The sequence below is a fragment of the Balaenoptera ricei genome, chromosome 3 (assembly GCF_028023285.1).
Source record: "Balaenoptera ricei isolate mBalRic1 chromosome 3, mBalRic1.hap2, whole genome shotgun sequence".
In the NCBI taxonomy this organism is placed as follows: Eukaryota; Metazoa; Chordata; class Mammalia; order Artiodactyla; family Balaenopteridae; genus Balaenoptera; species Balaenoptera ricei.
In genome coordinates, this window is record NC_082641.1 from 151,049,645 (window position 1) to 151,070,016 (window position 20,372).

At 40.8% G+C, this 20,372-nt stretch overlaps 1 protein-coding gene across 3 annotated transcripts in view; it reads right to left on the reverse strand.

Annotated features, from left to right (window-relative positions):
• UBTD2 (ubiquitin domain containing 2) overlaps positions 1 to 18,997 on the reverse strand; it is a 58,904-nt gene extending 39,907 nt beyond the window's left edge. For 2 of the 3 annotated variants that reach the window (XM_059919641.1, XM_059919637.1), the window contains exon 1: positions 18,618 to 18,764. In XM_059919641.1, the coding sequence (XP_059775624.1) occupies positions 18,618 to 18,687 (70 nt within the window). In that variant the 5' untranslated portion in view covers positions 18,688 to 18,764. Of the gene's footprint in view, positions 1 to 18,617; positions 18,765 to 18,898 lie in introns of those variants that run through there. The other variant, XM_059919639.1, reaches the window with a different exon arrangement.
• Positions 18,998 to 20,372: the final 1,375 nt, after the last annotated feature.

The window sequence follows — 20,372 nt, forward strand, 5'->3', positions numbered from 1 at the left end:
GAAAAGTATCCAACAAGATGCAATCATCACAAACCAAGAGCCACAAAAGCCAAATTCACAGAAGGGTTTGTTCAACAGGCCCTGCGTGTTAATTTTTGCAACACAGCAATGATCAAAGGCCCAAAAGCTGTTTAATCACCATCAAGTTAAAATTATTTCCAAGTCAAGAAAGAAATTTATTGGTGACTGCCAGAAAAAGTACAAGCTCTGATAATGAAACTATATTATGGGACCACCATAGGTTCCCCCCTCCCCACTTCTGAATGAGACACTCCAGGTGACGGATGGTTTCAGTTCCTTTTATCAGGTATAAAAACCAGGAGTTGGTTTCAAATGTCCATATGCTGATATTATAAGCACAGACACTCATTCACTTCTGGGTTCCAATCCCCATCCTTAAATTTCTGTATATACTAATCAGAGTGAACTTTCATGTAACCTCCTTCAACTCACCCTTCAGGACAATCAACACTCTATGATTTGAAGCAGACAGATATTCTAATACTCCACTAAGGGTGATTTAAGAGCACCCTTTATTAAAAAGACTTTATAAGCTTTCTCCAAATTAGACAAAGCCTTCTTTTCTTGTACTTTAAGGACCTGAAGGAAACTTGCTTCCCCACAAAGTTCAACTGCTAAATTCAAGTCAAGCTTGAATAAAACTGAATTTTAAGCTGAAAACATTCAGTCTGGGATAGGAGGCAGAGGTAACGATGAAAAAGAAGGTAAATGAGTAAAGGGGCACAAAAGAAAATGAGCAAGATTATCACTTTTTTCCATTTTAGCCAGTTAGATAATTAAGATCTTAGTTCAAAATTTCTATCTTGTGAGATGCAATATAATTTGTTGACTAAGATCAAAGACAATTACCCACCTCATTTCTTACTGCTGCCATCTCCATTTTGGAGTATGAACACAAGAGTCCTTAAGAACCACATTTCATTAACTTCAACTCAACTGTGTTTACTGCCATGAACGAAAACACTCACACACACACACACACACACACACACACATTCTGCTCCAAGGATAGAAAAGTCAACCAAAACCCTTCCTTACTATCTGTGGAGAGAATACTGAATTAGAAAACAGAAGACAGAGCTTACAGTTTGGGCTACTCTTTTTATTCCTTAATCAGATCAAAACATCTCTGTGCCTCAGTTTCCTCCCTTCTAAAATGGCGATATTAATATCAGCCTTCCTTAAAGTCAAAGGTTCCTTGTAAGAATCAAGAAAATGTATGTGGGACTTCCCTCATGGCACAGTGGTTAAGAATCCGCCTGCCAATGCAGGGAACACAGGTTCGAGCCCTGGGCTGGGAAGATCCCACATGCCGCGGAGCAACTAAGCCCGTGCACCACAACTACTGAGCCTGCACTCTAGAGCCCGTGAGCCACAACTACTGAAGCCCGGGTGCCTAGAGCCCGTGCTCCACAACAAGAGAAGCCACTGCAATGAGAAGCCTGCGCACCACAACGAAGAGTGGCCCCCGCTCGCCGCAACTAGAGAAAGCCTGCGCGCAGCAACGAAGACCCAACACAGCCAAAAATAAATAAATAAATTTATTTTTAAAATGACTTATCCAAATTGGTGAATTTTTGTGTAGCCATTTTAATATTGAAGGTGGAAGAAAAAAAAAAACATTTTCAGTATATCATGCTTTATTATTTCAAGAAAAGTAAAAATGCAACTGAAACACAAAAAAAGATTTGTACAGCATACGGGGAAGGTGCTATGACTGATCGAACGTGTCAAAAGTGGTTTGCAAAGTTTCATGCTGGAGATTTCTCGTTGGATGATGCTCCACAGTCGGGCAGACCAGTTGACGTTGATAGCGAGCAAATCGAGACATTGATTGAGAACAAGCAACGTTATACCATGCGGGAGATAGCCAACATACTCAAAATATCCAAATCAAGCACTGAAAATCATTTGCACCCGTTTGGTTATGTGAATCGCTCTGATGTTTGGGTTCCACATAAGTCAGGTGAAAAAAACCTTCTTGACCGTATTTCCACATGTGATTCTCTACTTAAAACATAATGAAAACGTTCCATTTTTAAAACAAATTGTGACGGGCAATGAAAAGTGGATATTGTACAATAATGTGGAACTGAAGAGATTGTGGGGCAAGCGAAATGAACCACCACCAACCACACAAAAGGCTGGTCTTCATCCAAAGAAGGTGATGTGTATATGGTGGGATTGGAAGAGATTCCTCTATTATAAGCTCCTTCCGGAAAACCAAATGATAATTCCAACAAGTACTGCTCCCAATTAGACCACATGAAAGCAGCACTTGACGAAAAGCGTCCAGAATTAGTCAAAAGAAAACGCATAATCTTCCATCAGGATAACGCAAGACCGCATGTTTCTTTGATGACCAGGCAAAAACTGTTACAGCTTGGCTGGGAAGTTCTGATTTCTGCCGTATTCGCCAGACATTGCACCTTCGGATTTCGATTGATTTCGGTCTTTACAAAATTCTCTTAACGGAAAAAATTTCAATTCCCTGAAAGACTGTAAAAGGCACCTGGAACAGTTCTTTGCTCAAAAAGATAAAAAGTTGAAAGATGGAATTATTAAGTTGCCTGAAAAATGGCAGAAGGTAGTGAAACAAAAGGGTGAATATGCTGTTCAATAAAGTTCTTGGTGAAAATGAAAAATGTGTCTTTTATTTTTACTTTAAAACCGAAGGCACTTTTTGGCCAACTCAATAGTTTTTATATGGAGGAATGTGGTTTAGAAAATAAATAAAGGACGAATAGTTCTGAGCCCCACAGTGAAATCAGTCTTTAGTAAAGTACTTCAGAGAGCAGTTCCACCCTACAAGTTGTCCCCAGGCTCTGCCCTTCTCCAACATCCCCTAAAATGTCTCCTCAGAAAAACCCCAAACACCTAAATTCAGAGAATTCTTAAAGGGTGTCTTCATTATTCCTTGTCAATATAATAGTTTACAGGCTGCATGTGAGACCTAGATTTCTGCTGCATTCAACATAAGCACAGAATCAGCTCAAAAACAGCCTGACATAAATGCTACTGGGCTGGGTGGGCTTTAAATATAATTAACCCTCTTTTCATATGCAAAGCAATTCAAATCACCACTAAGTTTGCTAAGGATGACAGAATAATACACAAATAAACACAAAATAAGTGGGGAGACTTTAACAAGCAAATCAGATCACTCCCTCCTTTCAGCAAATAGGCAAATAAGAATCTATCCCAGAGTTAATTATCATGAGGAAGATCACTAAAGATAATAGGCCCTTGTACAACCAAGGACATAGTTGTACATTACAACATTACAATAGTTTTTATTACTATACATTTCACCCAAAAAACAAATGAAATAACTAAAGGCAAGTAGTAAACTTTTCATTCTCCAAATGATAAAATAGTCACAACTATTCATTCATTATTTCACTTATTTATTCAATCAGCAACTACTGAATGCACATGTACCAGTAACTATACTAGATACTAGGCATACAGTAAAGAAGAAATCAGAAAAGGCCCCTGACCTCACAGACCTTATAATATTGTGGGAGAAGACAGGAAATAAACAAGTAAACAAATAATTTCCAAAAGCAATATAAAAAAATAAAACATGGGGAAAGATCATGCTATTTTTAAGAACTGTAATAAAAAGCACTACACAGCAAATATTTATTTACATTAAGGCAAAGGCCCTGAAATGGGAAGAAGCTAAGCTTTATTCACTACATGCAAAGATCTTCCGCTGACATCCCTTCTATGATTCATCTCAATCTAGTCCATTCTTCATAAGCAAGAGTCAGACTCTCACAAACATGGCAGACACCAGACCTCACCTCCAGGTCCTTCTCAGCACCTCTTCTGATTCTAGTTCCTCCTTCATAAATCACAAACACAAGATCTCATCCAACAATCCCTTTTCCATGAAGTACTCACTGTCTGAACTTCCAAAGGTTAAACATAATACAAGTTTGCCCAATTGTAGGCAAAGAGTTGGAATATTTTATGCTCAAGAGAGAAAAGAGAAAAGTGAAAAGTGACATGGCGTCAGAGGTAGGGAAAAGCAAAGGCCTAACCATGCCAAGGTGCACTTCCAGCTTCAAATGAACTGAGAGGTGAAGTTCACATCTTGAATAATAAAATACCTACACTTACAGAGTGCATTCTAAGCCAAAAGTTGCTCTGGAAGAGAAGACCACCCTGAGGGCTTGTTCCCCATCCTTTTAATTCCTGGTGAAAGCAAATCAATTAGAGGGAGTAAGTGAACCAATTTCCAGATCTGTAACCAGATGGCAATTACTGGTATAGCTACAAAAGTCACCATCTTCTTGATCCCTTCACTATTTTTAATGTTTTATCTTTCCTTTGTTTCCTCTAGAAGTTAGCATCAAAATTAATTTGGATAACATATTATTTCTCTGAATTGTGTAAACTTCTTAATTAATATAGTACTATTCTTTCATTAATTCTATGAAACTCCAAATATCTAATACAATGCCCAACACAGTACACGGATCCTGAGAGTAGAGAAAACCTGATTGAAATTATGTGTGTTAGGTTAAGACTTTCCCTAGGATCTAGTCACACAACTTTTTAAACTGGTTCTAAAGAATTCAAGAGACCAAATATGTGTTTCAGCATTCCATAAACATAAACTATTTTGTAAAATATATTTTTGCTATTTTTTAAGAACCCTAATAAAAAGTACCACACATCTAATGTTAAATTTCAAACATAAAGACCATCATGAAACATGTTAGCTTATGCTGCTTGGTCAAAATGATCACAGAGTCATTGAAATGAAGCTTCTCTTGCCTTCTCTACGCATATATGAAACTTAAGGAACGTCTTGTAACTGTGTCACTGATTGGGAAAACCACAGCTCTGCATGTGCCTTTTATTAATACAAGCACATACATGTAACACAGCACCAGGGAACACACTAATACAGCACATGGATGTCTGGGCTTCACTAAATGTCAGAGCAATCTCATATGCATCTGCTCAGTATATGCCCTCATCTTAAAAATTAACTGAAGAATGCTTAGTGAAAGTAAAACATAAACCATAATACTGTATGACATGTTAGTGTTTAAGTTCTGAGTATAGCTGATAGTGTTAGTGATTCAAACTTTTAAAAAATCTCCTATAGAACTTTATGAGACTCTAAATCAGTTATTTTTATTTTTTAGTGACTATATACAATCAAAATAAAAAGAAATCAAATGCTGAGACTGATATATTAGTGTTCAGTGTAATACATACCTAAAAAAGAAGATTCAACTGTCTAAAAAGTTGGAGTCTACTGATCTCATCCAACATGCTCATTTTATAGATGACAAAAAAAACTAAGAAACCAGGAAGTCAAGTGACTTATTTAAGGTAACTGAAACAGGGAAAAGAGGTGGAACCAGAACTGAAGAATTCTGACTCCCAGATCTTTTCATTACACTGTATGGTCTTATTTAACAAGGTTTTTGTTCTAGAATTAAATAATGTTCTATCAAGAAAATATCACTTTCTCCCTAACGCCATTATAAAGTCAAAGATGTGTTCCACACAATTGTTAACTGAACCTAAAGTACTATGAGAAAACTGAAGTCTCTGTCCCAGGTCCAGTGCAGCTTATATTGTGAGAATATAAGTAATGTACAAAAATAACGATGATAGATCTTTGTAAAAATGGGAGAACGGGATGTGGATCAAAGGGTACAAACTTTCAGTTTTAAGAAGCAAAAGTTATGAAGATCTAATGTTCAGTATGGTGACTGTTAATAACACAGTACTCTATACTTTAAAGTCGCTGAGAGTAGACCTTAAGGATTCTCATTACCAAGAATGTGTTAATTATCTTGATTTGGGTAATAGTTTCACAATGTATATGTATATGAAATCATGATATTATATACTTTAAATATATACAATAATATTTTTCAATTATTCCTCAATAAAGTTGGGGGAAAGAACAAGAGAAGGAGACTAAGCACTAAAGAATAATAGTACTACGATATTCAGGATGGCAGGATTATTTCTGCGTGGAAAAATGAAAAACAAAAAAAGGCTCATACTTGTTCCATAATGAAAGGTTATCCCAGTGTTGGAAGTTAGATAGCAGAAAAGAACTAGGAAAAGTTTGGATTTTGGATCTACTATAGTCTAGGAAATAAAGAATCATACATATTTTGTTAGAATTAGATCTACCTGGGACTTCCTCTGTGGCGCAGTGGATAAGAATCCACTTGCCAATGCATGGGACACGGGTTCGATCCCTGGTCCGGTAAGATTCCACATGCCGCAGGGCAACTAAGCCCATGCGCCACAACTACTAAGCCTGCGCTCTACAGCCCGCATGCCACAACTACTGAAGCCCACAGGCCTAGAGCACGTGCTCTGCAACAAGAGAAGCCACCGCAAGGAGAAGTCCGTGCACAGCAACAAAGAGTAGCCCCCGCTCACCACAACTAGAGAAAGCCTGTACGCAGCAACGAAAACCCAACGCAGCCAAAAATAAATAAAAATTAAATCTTAAAAAAAAAAAAGAATTAGATCTACCTAATTTCCAGTCTAAAGAAAATACAGAGGCTATAAGAATTCACTAAATACACCACAGGGAAACAATCAGACAAATCCAGATGGTGGTACATAATATAAGACTCTTCAAAAAGTCAATATCATAGGGAAGAAAAGCGGGGGGAGGTTTTCTAGATTTAAAAAGATTGAAGAGGGGCTTCCCTGGTGGCGCAGTGGTTGAGAATCTGCCTGCCAATGCAGGGGACACGGGTTCGAGCCCTGGTCTGGGAAGATCCCACGTGCTGCAGAACAACTGGGTCCGTGGGCCACAACTGCTGAGCCTGCGCGTCTGGAGCTTGTGCTCCGCAGCGGGAGAGGCCACTATAGTGAGAGGCCCGCGCACCGCGATGAACAGTGGCCCCCGCTTGCCGCAACTAGAGAGGGCCCTCGCACAGAAATGAGGACCCAACACAGCCAAAAATAAATAAATAAATAAATAAAAAATAAAAATAAAGGAATTCCTTTAAAAAAAAAAAAAATTTAAAAAGATTGAAGAGGGATTTCCCTGGTGGTCCAGTGGTAAAGAATCCGCCTTACAATGCAGGGGACGTGGGTTCGATCCCTGGTCAGGGAACTAAGATCCCACATGCCGTGGGGCAAATAAGCCCATGTGCCACAACTACTGAGTTAGCACACCTCAACTAGAGAGTGTGCATGCAGCAAACTACAGAGCCCATGTGCTCTGGAGCCCATGCTCCCTGGAGCCTGCACGCCACAACCAGAGAAAACCCGCCGCCACAACCAGAGAGAAACCCACTACTAGAGAAGCCCATGGGCCGCAACGAAAGATCCCATCATTGACCCTGCGTGCCACAACTAAGATCGATGCAGCCTAAAATAAATAAATAAATAAATAAATCTTTAAAAATCTTAAAAAAAAAGAATAAATTTCTAAAGAAAAAAGATTAAAGAGACAAACAAATGCAATGTCTAAATGCAGATTAGATCCTATTTTGAAAAAAACAGATATAAAAGACACTTGGGGGACAACTGGGAGATTCTGATTATGGACTAGATCTTAGGGAATAACAGTTAATCTTCTTAGGAGTGATAATAGTATTGTTATGTAGGAGAAGAGCTTTATTTTTTTAAAGATGCATGTTGAAGTGTCATGATGTCTGTACTCACTTTCAAACAGTTAAGCAAATGTATATATACATACACATACACATTTGTTCAATCTAATTGATGGGTATTCAAGTGTTTGTACCAGAGTCTTTCAACTTTTCAACATGTTTGAAAATTATCATTAAAAATGTTTTAAAAAGCATGAGATATCTTGATAGAGAAGATCTAATCCACTAATCCGCTGTTTTTCAACAATTTTTTTTTTCTTCAGAAGAAACTGAGCCCAAAGTACCACAGCTAATGCAGGCCTTTTCTCAATAGAGATTAAAACTCAGGCAGATCTGCAGAATCTTAGCCCAAACTCTTCACATATGCCAGAAAACTGGAACCCAAGAGAAAACAACTGATCTGGGACAAACACCTACATGTATATGTAAAAACCAAACATATTTTTTATGGGTTTTTTTCTATTTTATTTTTTTAATTTTTAAAATTTTTATTGGAGTATAGTTGCTTTACAATGTTGTGTTAGTTTCTACTGTACAGCAAAGTGAATCAGCTATACGTATACATATATCCCCTCTTTTTTGGATTTCCTTCCCATTTAGGTCACCACAGAGCACTGAGTAGAGTTCCCTGTGCTATACAGCAGGTTCTCATTAGTTATCTATTTTATACATAGTATCAATAGTGTATATATGTCAATCCCAATCTCCTAATTCATCCCACATCCCCCTTTCCCCCTTGGTATCCATACATTTGTTCTCTACGTCTGTGGCTCCATTTCTGCTTTGTAAATAAGATCGTTCATACCAGTTTTTTCAGATTCCACATATATGCGTTAATATACGATATCGGTTTTGTCTTTATGTTTAATATGTAATAATCCCATTACAACTACAAAAGAAGAAAAATCTGTTAAAGACTATAACAACCTAGTACATCAGAAATTTGTACAAAATAACTTCAGAATGCAGCATTAAATGGGAATTAGTTCATTAGATGCACAAAAAAACAAAAAGTAAAATTTTAAACCACTTAACTAGTATCGCCTATAATATTGTCTCACAACTTTGTCTATTGATTATGCCAATTATGCCTTCCAAAATCTGACAACATACCCTAATAACTTCATGTTTCACCATTCCCTCCACAAGCTTCTTGCCAGTCCCCCAAAATGCCATGTTTTTTCATATTTCTATACAAGTAATTTCCTCTGCACACAGAATGCCCTTCTGCCTTTTCTTCATCTACTCCTCTTTCAAGACCAACTTCTTATATCACCTCTCCAATGAAGTTTTCTGACAGTGCTCCACACTGCTCCTTGAATTTCCATAATACTTTTTTCATTGCTATAGAGACTTTTTAAACTCTTCCTAATTATTTAAACATATGATTCCTTCATTAGACCATAAGCTAACCTGATTTCACAGAGCAAGCCTTATTTATATCTCTGTAGAGATATAAATAAGTTAGCTTCAAGTGCTGGCAATTAGAAATAACAGAAGCTGTCTATTTTTAAAAGACAGCTTTCTTCCTTTCAAGAAGAACCTAAAAAATAAAGTGTTTGCCCTGAGTTGAAAGTGATAGTTTATTATGAAGCAGATTCATACCTTGAATGACTTGGACTATTTGTTACTCTGCCCCTTTGATACTCTTGTCACACAGCCCACAAGCATGGAAACTATCTGAACAAATGCAAAGAAGCAATCTGACCCTGCTTATACCTACAAGCCAATTATAATAAATGCATAAAATTATCTGAAGGGTTTCTTGTGAGGGTAAGAACTTAAACAGAGAAGTCCCAAAGTCACTAATTCATTACTTACTGAAGTCTTGAGCAAATGTATATCATTAAGACTTCACACTCAAGTAAAATTCATATAAAATTACCCCCACATGTAAATATCTCTTTTTCTTAGACAGCTACCTTCAACAGAAATTTCATTTCTAAAAACAGAGCTATAATGGAAACTTCTAAAAGTTTTACTGCAAACATGCAAAAATATGGCATTACAATACCCAATGTATACTCAGCAATATTTAACCACTCAGCTCAATATATGGAGTATATTAAAAACCAAGCTTGATTCTTGCTGCCTGCAAGTCAAAGTAGCTGATGCAAGATGAATACATGCTTGATTGTTCTTGGCCAACACACATGCATCTTTAAGTACATATGCATTAGTAAAGTCTCAACCTATGGTGCTTGAACTACCAGTGAATCATGAGGAGCCTGCTGGTAGCCTAGTACTGCCCGACAAGCAGAAGCAGAAAGTTGGGTAGGGATGGTGAGGGGTGGCGGTCAGAATCAGGTGCAGTGGTCCACCAAATGAAGATAAACCATTCAAGTGGTCTGCAGTAAGGAAAAAGGAGAGAACCACTAAATCAGCAAATTGATCGCCCAATTAATATGATCATGTTGTTTACCAAAATCAACCTAATGCTCCCTTGCAACAAGAGAAGAATGTGTTTCGGTCAAAAACCCCAAGAGAGATAATTCATTAACATAAAGGCAAAAGTTCCTTATTACTGTTATTAACACTCAATACTCATTCACATTAGAAGACTCACCTGGGTATAGTACTACTAGCAAGGTGCTGCCAAAGCTTTGCATTTACAGTAAGAAAATCAGATTTAAAAATAAAATCCACTGATTACAATTTCTCCATAAGAAAGACAGGTATTATAGACTAGGGCCATCAAAAATCAAAGGAATGACAATTCCTATCATTTCTAGTGGCTTAAATCTTCTGTCCATACTGTGTATCACTAGCAACTGATTCCTAAATACAAAACCAGAGATGAAAAAAACAGCCCATTTAATATCCATGATGAGACTCTTCTTTCAAAATGTCTTTCCAACATAAATTCCAAAATAATCTTGACTGGGAAAAAATCTCAACCCTCTACTTAGTAGAAAATTGAAAACGAGTGGGACTAGCTCAGTGGAAGGTAGCTGATGAGGCGGGGGCTACAATATACCATGTCAGTTTTTAATGTAAACTGGAGTTTTAAAATCTTTTCTCAAAGAGGATTCAGCTTGCCCCATATGGCAGTATTTTCCAACTGTAGCTTCCCTGGCCTAATTTCAGTTCTCATACCTCCTGAACCTACCTACCCACCCACAGTACCACTCATTGTATTTCCAACCTGCGTTTTCTTGCTGTGGATGTCCCTTTTGGTTCTTTCCACACAACTCCACTCCTAGTCAAATCAGCCACCCTCTGCTTTATCAAATAAATGCCTCCTATTTCACAGTACGTCTCTCTCCAAATAGTATGAAATTTTATGCATCCCTCTCATAAAGCCCCAGAGCTCACCAACCCAAAAAAAAATATGAAAGATTTTTACTTCTACTGTCACACTAGGGATAAAAAAGGAGGAGACTTAATCTTTAGTCCTAGTCATGTTCAGTGTGCTTCATTTTTTACTATAGGCACAGCCCTAAGAGTAGAAGCAAAAGAAAATTCAATAAGCAACCTAGTTAGATGATGTGTATAAATAATATATGGGACACTGAAAATATATAAGGAATAGATTTGCATGATATTCTTGGTGAAGAAAGTAACTGATAGGCTTCCCTGGTGGCGCAGTGGTTAAGAATCCGCCTGCCAATGCAGGGGACACGGGTTCAATCCCTGGCCCAGGAAGATCTCACATTCAGCGGAACAACTAAGCCCATGTGCTACAAATACTGAGCCTGTGCTCTAGAGCTCACAAGCCACAACTACTGAGCCCGTGTGTCACAACTACTGAAGCCCGCGCGCCTAGAGCCCGTGCTCCGCGACAAGAGAAGTCACCGCAATGAGAAGTCTGCGCACCACAACAAAGGGTAGCCCCCGCTCGCCGAAAACCCATGCACAGCAACAAAGACCCAACACAGCCAAAAAAATAAAAACAAATAAATTAATTAATTTAAAAAAAAAAAAGAGTAACTGATGTCTTGTAGAGGATGTGTTTGTTCTGAAGTACACCAACCTCAAAAGGGCTGTTGGTATATTCTGGGGCTGGATGCCTAAAAAGTCTATCTTGTATTAGGATATGAGTCAAACTAGAACGAAAAGTTCAAATACAATCAGATCTATCAGTTTCACAGGCAGACCTGTTTTCCCATTTCCCAATAATTCAACAAAATTCAGTAAACTAAGTACTTACTATGGTCAGGTCCTGAGAGATGATTCTCATTTCTCTACCTTTTGTGAAATTTTCATGACTCAATTCTTAGTACTTTCCTCCTCTTTTTACTTACTTATAGCAGTCATTCGCTTTTAAACCTTCAGTCAATCCCCCAGGTGATTCCAAAATCCATATTCATAACCCTGAACATTTAGGAGTTCCATATCTAAACTTCTGCACATTCCTAAATGATATCTCAACTTAAAAATTCTTCTGGGGCTTCCCTCGTGGCGCAGTGGGTGAGAATCTGCCTGCCAATGCAGGGGACACGGGTTCGAGCCCTGGTTCGGGAAGATCCCACATGCCGCAGAGCAACTAGGCCCGTGCGCTGCAACTACTGAGCCCGTGCGTCTGGAGGCTGTGCTCCGCAACAAGAGAGGCCGCGATAGTGAGAGGCCCGCGCACCGCGATGAAGAGTGGACCCCGCTTGCCGCAACGAGAGAAAGCCCTCGCACGGAAACGAAGACCCAACACAGCCATAAATAAATAAATAGATAGATAGATAGGTTCACAAACATGGTATTTTCTTTTCTCTTCTGTATCCATCCCTACATCCAATAAATCACCAAGTCCTGCCATTTTTTTTTTTTACCCTAATGGGTTCCTCACTCCAGTCTCTTCCCATTGTAAGCAATCCTCTATCAATGTTTCTCGAACTTTAACGTGAATGAGAATCATTTGAGAATCTTGTTAAAATGCAGATTCTGATCCAATAGTTCAGAGCTAGGGCTTGAGATTCTGCGTTTCTAACATGCTCTCATGTGATGGCAATGCTGCTGGTTGAGGGACCACACCTTTGAGCAGCTGAGGCCACTTTGTTTTCCTTTATTCCCTCAGCATGTGCACAATTTATTCAATGGTATTTTTATCTGTTTAAATAGTGTTTTATAGTTGCTTCATGTGTGCATATTTTATTACGTTTTCCCAGAAAAGGATTCTGACATACTCAAGAAATAGGATAATGATTCCTTTTTTTGGAACAACAGCAACCAATACAAAGTTGGGCATATTATAGGTACTCAGCGCTTGTTAATTTTAAAATGCTTCCCCAGAAAATACAACAATCACCTCTTGATTACGAAGTTGAAGTAGGTTTATGGATTACCTTTGTCAACTTTTTAAAAGCCATTTCACTGCAGGTGCTTCCCTGGTGGCGCAGTGATTAAGAATCCACCTGCCAATGCAGGGGACAGGGTTCAACCCTTGGTCCGGGAAGATCCCATATGCCACGGAGCAACTAAGCCCGTGAGCCACAACTACTGAGCCTGAGCTCTAGAGCCCATCTGCCGCAACTACTGAAGCCCGCGCACCTAGAGGCCTTGCTCCGCAAAAGAGAAGCCACTGCAAGGAGAAGCCCGCACACAGCAACAAAGACCCAATGCAGCCAGAAATAAAAATAAATAAATAGAGTTATAAAAAATAAAATAAAATAAAATAAAAACCATTTCACTGCAAATCAAACTTTTCACCAGATCTGACAGAGGAAATAAGCTTAAAACAGCTTTCTAGATTGACATGTATACACCGATGTGTATAAAATTGATGACTGATTAAAAAAAAAAACAAACAGCTTTCTATTCATAGTTAAGAAAGCAAATGTTAATTTGTAAATTACTGGTTATAGATTTATTCTTTCTCCATCAGTGAAGCATTAAATACATATTTAAAACTGAAACTATAAGCACAGGCAACAAAGGGAAAAATAGATATACTGGACTTCATTAAACTTTTGTGCATCAAAAGACACCATCAAGGGGGCTTCCCTGGTGGCGCAGTGGTTGAGAATCTGCCTGCTAATGCAGGGGACACGGGTTCGAGACCTGGTCTGGGAGGATCCCACATGCCGCGGAGCAACTGGGCCCGTGAGCCACAACTACTGAGCCTGCGTGTCTGGAGCCTGTGCTCCGCAACAAGAGAGGCCGCAATAGTGAGAGGCCCGCGCACCGCGATGAAGAGTGGCCCCCGCTTGCCGCAACTAGAGAAAGCCCTCGCACATAAACAAAGACCCAACACAGCCATAAATAAATAAATAAATAAATAAATAAACCATTGAAGTTAGTTACCTTACTTTACAGTTTCCAGGATGTGGGGTTTTAAAAAAAAAAAAAAAAAAAAAAAAGACACCATCAAGAGAGTGAAAAGACAACCTACAGAATGGGAGAAAATATTTGCAAATCATGTATCTTGATAAGGGTTTAATATACAGAATATATAAAGAACTCTTACAACTCAACAACAACAAAACCCCAAACAACCCAATTAAAAAATAGGCAAAGGACTTAAGTAGACATTTCTATCTATTAAAAGAAGATATTCAAATGCCAAATGAGCACATTAACATCACTAGCCATTACAAAATGCAAGCCAAAACTACAATGAGATACCACTCACATCACACCCACTAGAAAGGCTATAATTTTTAAAACGGGAAATAACAAGTGTTGGTGAAAATGTGGAGAAACTGGAACCCTTGTATGCTGCTAGTAGGAATATAAAATGGTACAGCCACTGTGGGAAAGTTTGGCAGTTCCTCAAACGTAAACACAGAATTACCACATGACCTATCAATTCCTAGGTTCTCCTAGGTATATATCCAAAAGCACTGAAAATAGGGATTCAGCTATGTGTACACCAAAGTTCATAGCTGTATTATTCACAACAGCCAAAAAGTGGAGACAATACAAATGTCATCAATGGATGAAGAGATAATCAAAATGTGGTGTATATATATACAATGAAATATTATTCAGCTATAAAAAGGATTTAGTATTGATACTTGCTACAACAGGATAAACCTGGAAGACATGTAAGTGAAATATACCACCAACAAAACAATAAACATTGTATGATCCTATTTATATGAAATATCTACAATAGGCAAATTCAGAGACAAAACAGAGATCAGCGGTTACCACAGGTTGGGAGGAGAGGGGAGCAAAGATACTGCTTAATGGATCCAGAGTCTGTTTGGAGTGATAAAAAACTCTGGAAATACAGTGATGATGGTTGCATGTTGTGAATATAATTAATGCCACTGAACTGTACACTTAAAAGTGGTTAAGGGGCTTCCCTGGTGGCACAGTGGTTGAGAATCTGCCTGCCAATGCAGGGGACAAGGGTTCAAGCCCTGGTCTGGGAAGATCCCACATGCCGCGGAGCAACTGGGCCCGTGAGCCACAACTACTGAGCCTGCATGTCTGGAGCCTGTGCTCCGCAACAAGAGAGGCCACAACAGTGAGAGGACCGCGCACCTCAATGAAGAGTGGCCCCCACTCGCCGCAACTAGAGAAAGGCCTCACACAGAAATGAAGACCCAACACAGCCAAAAAAAAAAAAAAAAGTGGTTAAGGTGGTGAGTTTTATATGTATTTTACTAAAATTTTTAAAACATAAAACTAGAAAAAAAGAAAAGAACTAGCATTCTTTATTATAGCCCTGAGTTTAAGCTCTGACTCTGCCGTTTATAAGCTATGCCATGTTAAGCAAGTTATTTAATTTCTCCCAGCTTCAATCCATCTATGAAACAGAGATACTATCCACCTCCCAGAGTTGTTGAAGACTAAATGAGAACATAATCACAGTACCTGTTACATAATAAATACTGGCTAAATGGTAGCTGTTGTTACTCAAAAACCATTGTTCTCATCAAGTAGGTGTTAAGGCTGCTATAAATGGATATCTGAAAGAATTCCATGATATTCTCAAGACACTCTGAAATAAAGAAGTCAGTGTTCAGCATTCAGAGTTATCCTCCTGTAAACCTGGAAACTGGTGACCGCCTGGGTCAGTAATCTTGGGATATCATTGAATGTACAGAATAAATGACACACCCAGAAAGTGAGAACCTACTTTGTACATCACTATTTTCATTAAAGAAATGATCAAAATATGAATAGAAGGTAACTGGCTGTCTTCAATGAATTTCATTTTATTGTTTTTTCTTCACATATTTCTTATTTTTAAAAATCCTCAGAGATATAATTACTTAGCAAATGCCTTGGGCTAGAGCCTTGTCTAGAGGACCTAAGTGCCAACCTCAGCATCACAATGTCATAATAAGGTGGAGAACCATACAAAATATGCTGTCTACAAATGTCAAAACAATTGGAAATTCTAGGAGTGTGGAAGCTTGGAGAGACCTGTTAAATAATCTTGCATAACTCCTGTAATATACCTTTCTTGATTAAAATTAGGCATTTAAAAAATGGTCAAAGTAGCTGAAACTCAAAAGCTGAATTCTAGGCAAGGTATGCCAGAAGATACAGCTACTGATTCCAAAACAATAGACAACACAAATCCTATAACATGAATTAAGCCATTTCCATATTCTATAACCTCTTACAAAAATTTCTCAAAATTTCTTCAAAGAACTAATCCATCTAGAAAGGAAGTTTTTCTCAATATACACACAATTATTTGCATACTTAAGAGACTTAGATTCAGAGGGAAAGGGAAAGTACAGTATCTCAAAGAGCCAAAAAAGTTTGTTTTTTTTTAAAGTCATCTTACTAAGTCTGCTGATATTCAGAAAGTGAAGCCATTCTAAAACGGTGATGTTTGCACAACACTGTGGATGTAATTAAATCTGTCATGAAAAGCATCGGAAACTGTATTTTACTCCATGCTGATAAAAAAATTTTCATAGGCCAATATGTCCAGATTAAAACTACTAACAACTGTTGTACGTCTCAAAAGTGAAGGATCTGTGCCAACACCCTTAGGAAAAAGTCTTTCCCTTCCCAACAAAAATCTATCATAATAAGCAAGAAACTATTTAACATGTTAACCTGAAACACTCACCTGAGCTAATTCCTTTAAACCACAATTAACTCTTTAACTATCATGACAATGAAGAATAAAGGCCTCCCTAATTAAATTCCAGAAGTAATCCTTTTATGCCACACAGCTCATTCCTCACCCCAGTTACATCAGGGTCATGCCTTCTCTCCAGAAAAAAAATAAAGAGGTTTGGTGATTGAGGTTCCTTTTTTCTAAACTTTATTTCAAAAAGGTAAAGCACAGCTTAAGATCCAGAGAACTCAGTTCTCAAAGAAACTGATACTATAGTTATCTAACTAGATACCATTGGTAATAAACTACCAAAAGCTAATACTTCTTGCTTTAAAAAGCCCATGCTAATAATGCCTGGCTCGTCATAAGTCACACTACCAAAAGGCCATAAAACCATAAATTGGTTCAAGTGCATTACCAATAGAAAAACGTTGAATTAGAATATTAAAATAAGTGTGAAAAATTTTAATAAAAACTAAACACTACCTATAACAAGCACGCTACCTATACTTACTAAAAAGTAACACCACCTATATAGTTCAGTACCATTAATTATCACCTCACCCGCAGGAAGAATCATCTGACCCCCAAGTTGATCTTAACCTAAGGGTGTTTTCAATCATGCCCTTTTTATCTTCCTGCCCTGTTTTCAGGGCAAATCTCATTGTTAATGTGCCACTGAGTAATTATGCTCTGACTTGAAATGCACTATAAAGTACCGTTTTCATGGACGATTTTTTCAAGACACGCTTCGCTGAGCTCTCAAACTATTTACCCAGGACTTAGACATACAGGATGCCCATACACTTTAAATGAAGTGGCATGGCTAAACACCAGGCAATTCAGGACATTCATCAGCCAAACCATTCATGTACATGGTTTACAGATGGAGCTTAGTGACAGGCAAGCAGCTGGTCTAAATGCTAGCTAGCATGTTAAGAAAAAGTTGTAAACCCACCCATCCCCAAACGACTTAGTCTAGGAACTTATGCCCCACATTTTGAGACGTCTAACACAAGGTTGGAACAAGACCAACACTGTCATCTTTGCTGTTCCTAAAAGCGATTTCTTATTTAAAACATTCTGTCCTCTACACAAGCTACAGAATGGACTCAGCAAGAGGTCATTTAACTAAAAGTAGAATTAACTGTATTATTCTTCTGCTATACTACAACACCAATTGCATTAAAATACTCTCCTCAGCAAACTGCTTTTTACAATAAATAAGAAGTGCGTTTCGTGTTACAAAAACTTTTACAGTACCGATCCTGCTAGGGTAAACGGACTCTAAGGCATTTGTACTTTTATCCTACATATTTTCCTTTACGTAAGACGGACAGGAATTTGACTAGCCCACCCCGACACTGGTCCAACACCCCCGGGCTGTAGCAAGAAGCCACGTTTTACTCGGGAAGACCGTTTCCCCACCCCTCGTTAAAGTAATGCCTGTGGCCGCTTGAGACTTCCCCAGCCGAGCTCCAGAAACTTGCAGGTTTAAAAGGCCAAACTGGAACCAACCAGGGCAGCTGTCATCTGAAACTCAGGAAAGCTGAGACCAGCCAACTCTGCTGAACAAGGACGGGTGCGGAGAGATGTGACGGGGCGCGTCGGAGGGAAGGCATCAGGCTCCCCCCCACCCCCCATCAATTGGCTTTTCTGCAACCCCAGCGCCGCCATCCTGTTCCTGAATAATTAAACCAGCTGGAGAGGGAGTGAGGGTGGCCAGAGGCAGTGTCTGGTCCGAGTTTCCCGAGCCGAGGCGGTGGGGTCGAGAGGCCGAGGGCTACATCCCCGGAGCGCTGAGGGCTTTATCGGGGGCCAGGGAGAAAAGGGGGCGACCCCGCGGCCGGCGGGGCGGCCGGAAGCAGAGCGCGGGGAGTGACGTGGAGGCGGGGATGACAAAGGGGCACGGGGACCCCGGCCGCGCGGCCCGCGGGCCCGCAGGGGCCGGGACAGGTGGCCGCGCCTGGCCGGGAACAATGGGGGGCCGAGGCTGCCCCCTGGCGCTCACCTACCTCCGGTGCCCTCCGAGTTCTCGTTGAGGCTGCCCGAGGAGTCGTGCTGGGCGCCCACACACCCGCCCATGGGGGCCCCCGGCGCCTCGTCCGCCACCTCCGGGCGCTCGTCCGGGCCCGCCGCCGCCTCTGCCTCCTCCGGCGCCGCCGCCGCCGCCGCCGCCGCCGCCGAGCTCCGGACAGGCGCGCCGCTCCGCTCGCCCGCCGCGGCCCAGCCTCCGCCCCCCTCGCCGCTCCACCCACCGCCTTGGCTCGGCCCCTTCCTCCGCGCCCACTTCTACCTCAGTCCCCGGGCCGCCCGCCCGGCAGGCCTGTCCCGCGCGCCGCCCTCGCCTCCGGCTCGGCCCCGGCAGGCCGGGGCTGGCCCATCCCGGGCGAGCCGCAGCTCCCGCCTCACCCCTTCACAGCCCCGCACACCCGCGTCCAGGCGAGCCCAGCGCCGGCGCCGCCCGACCGCCAGGCCCCATCGGCCCCCACGCCGCGGCGCCACCCTCCGCTCCCGAGGCCTGGGCTCCGCCGGGCCACCCCGGAACAGCCGGGGAGGGCGGGGCCGCGGGAGGCCGCGCACTGATTGGCTGCGGGCGGGGCCGCGGGCGGAGGGGTAGCCGGGAGGCGACGAGGCAGGAGGAGGGCGCCTCCGAGCTGGAGGAAAGGAGGTGACTGAGGAATTGCTCCCGGGGACGAGGCGTGGAAAGTAGGCGTGGAGGAGGGAGAGGCGAAGACGGGAAGAAGAAAGGAAGTCGATGAAGGGAGAGAGAGCAGGAAAGGCGAAGCGAAAGTGAGAAAGGAGAAGTGGAAAGGGGCGAAATCGAGTTTCTGACTCCTCGGGCGGCGTCAGCTCTTTCTTGTAGAAGCGGGTCGGGAGCGGAAGGTGGTGGTGCACAGAGCAGTAGTGATGGGAGACTCGCAGGCGGGGTCCCAAATAACTGGCGGAGGGAATGCATTAGGCTGGCCGAAGGTTGAAGTCCCAGCACCTTTTGGATTTGTGTAGAGTTCAGTGGGTTGGTATCCCGAGTCTGGGCTTACCCTTGCCTGCCCCATCCCCTTGCCCCCTAAAATCTCTGTGCCCCATTATTAGACGTAGAGGCGGTCATTGTGGTTGCAAACTGAACTCAGATTACAGAGGCAAGCCATCCGGTGCAGGGAGAGATAAGCGTGGACCTTAGTTCAGGGGACGTGGGCTAGTTTCATTCTCACAGGACTGATTATTCAGACACAGTGCTACTTCTCAAGATCCTCCCTTTAAGTATCCTAAATCGTCTTTAGAACAAAGTGAAATATAAATAAATAAAATACCCTGCTTTTTCTAAACTAGAATTTGGTACACTGACCACGCCCGACGTTCTTGGCGGTTGCTATCCCAGTCTAAGCCAAATTGTTAATGGTCCCTTCAGAATCGTGCTTCTTGCCATGATGCCTTAAAATTTTTATCATCTCGCTTGGGTCTTTCTAAAGCTTATTTCTGCCTAAGAGCTGTTTTAACTATCTGCTCCATTTTTATAATCAGATTTCTTTTTTTAACATCCTGGGTCAGCTTTTGCTTAGCATTAAAGAAACAGTTTTAAGTAAAATACCTAGGAAAGAGACTCTATGCAGCTTGGAATTTGAATTTAAATATATTTTCATACACTGCTGGTGGAAGTGTAAATTGGTTCAGTCTTTTTGCAAAGCAATTTGGAAACGCAGATCAAAAGCCTTAGAAATGTTCATACCCTTTGACTCAGGATTATCCCACATGTGGGAATCTAACTCACA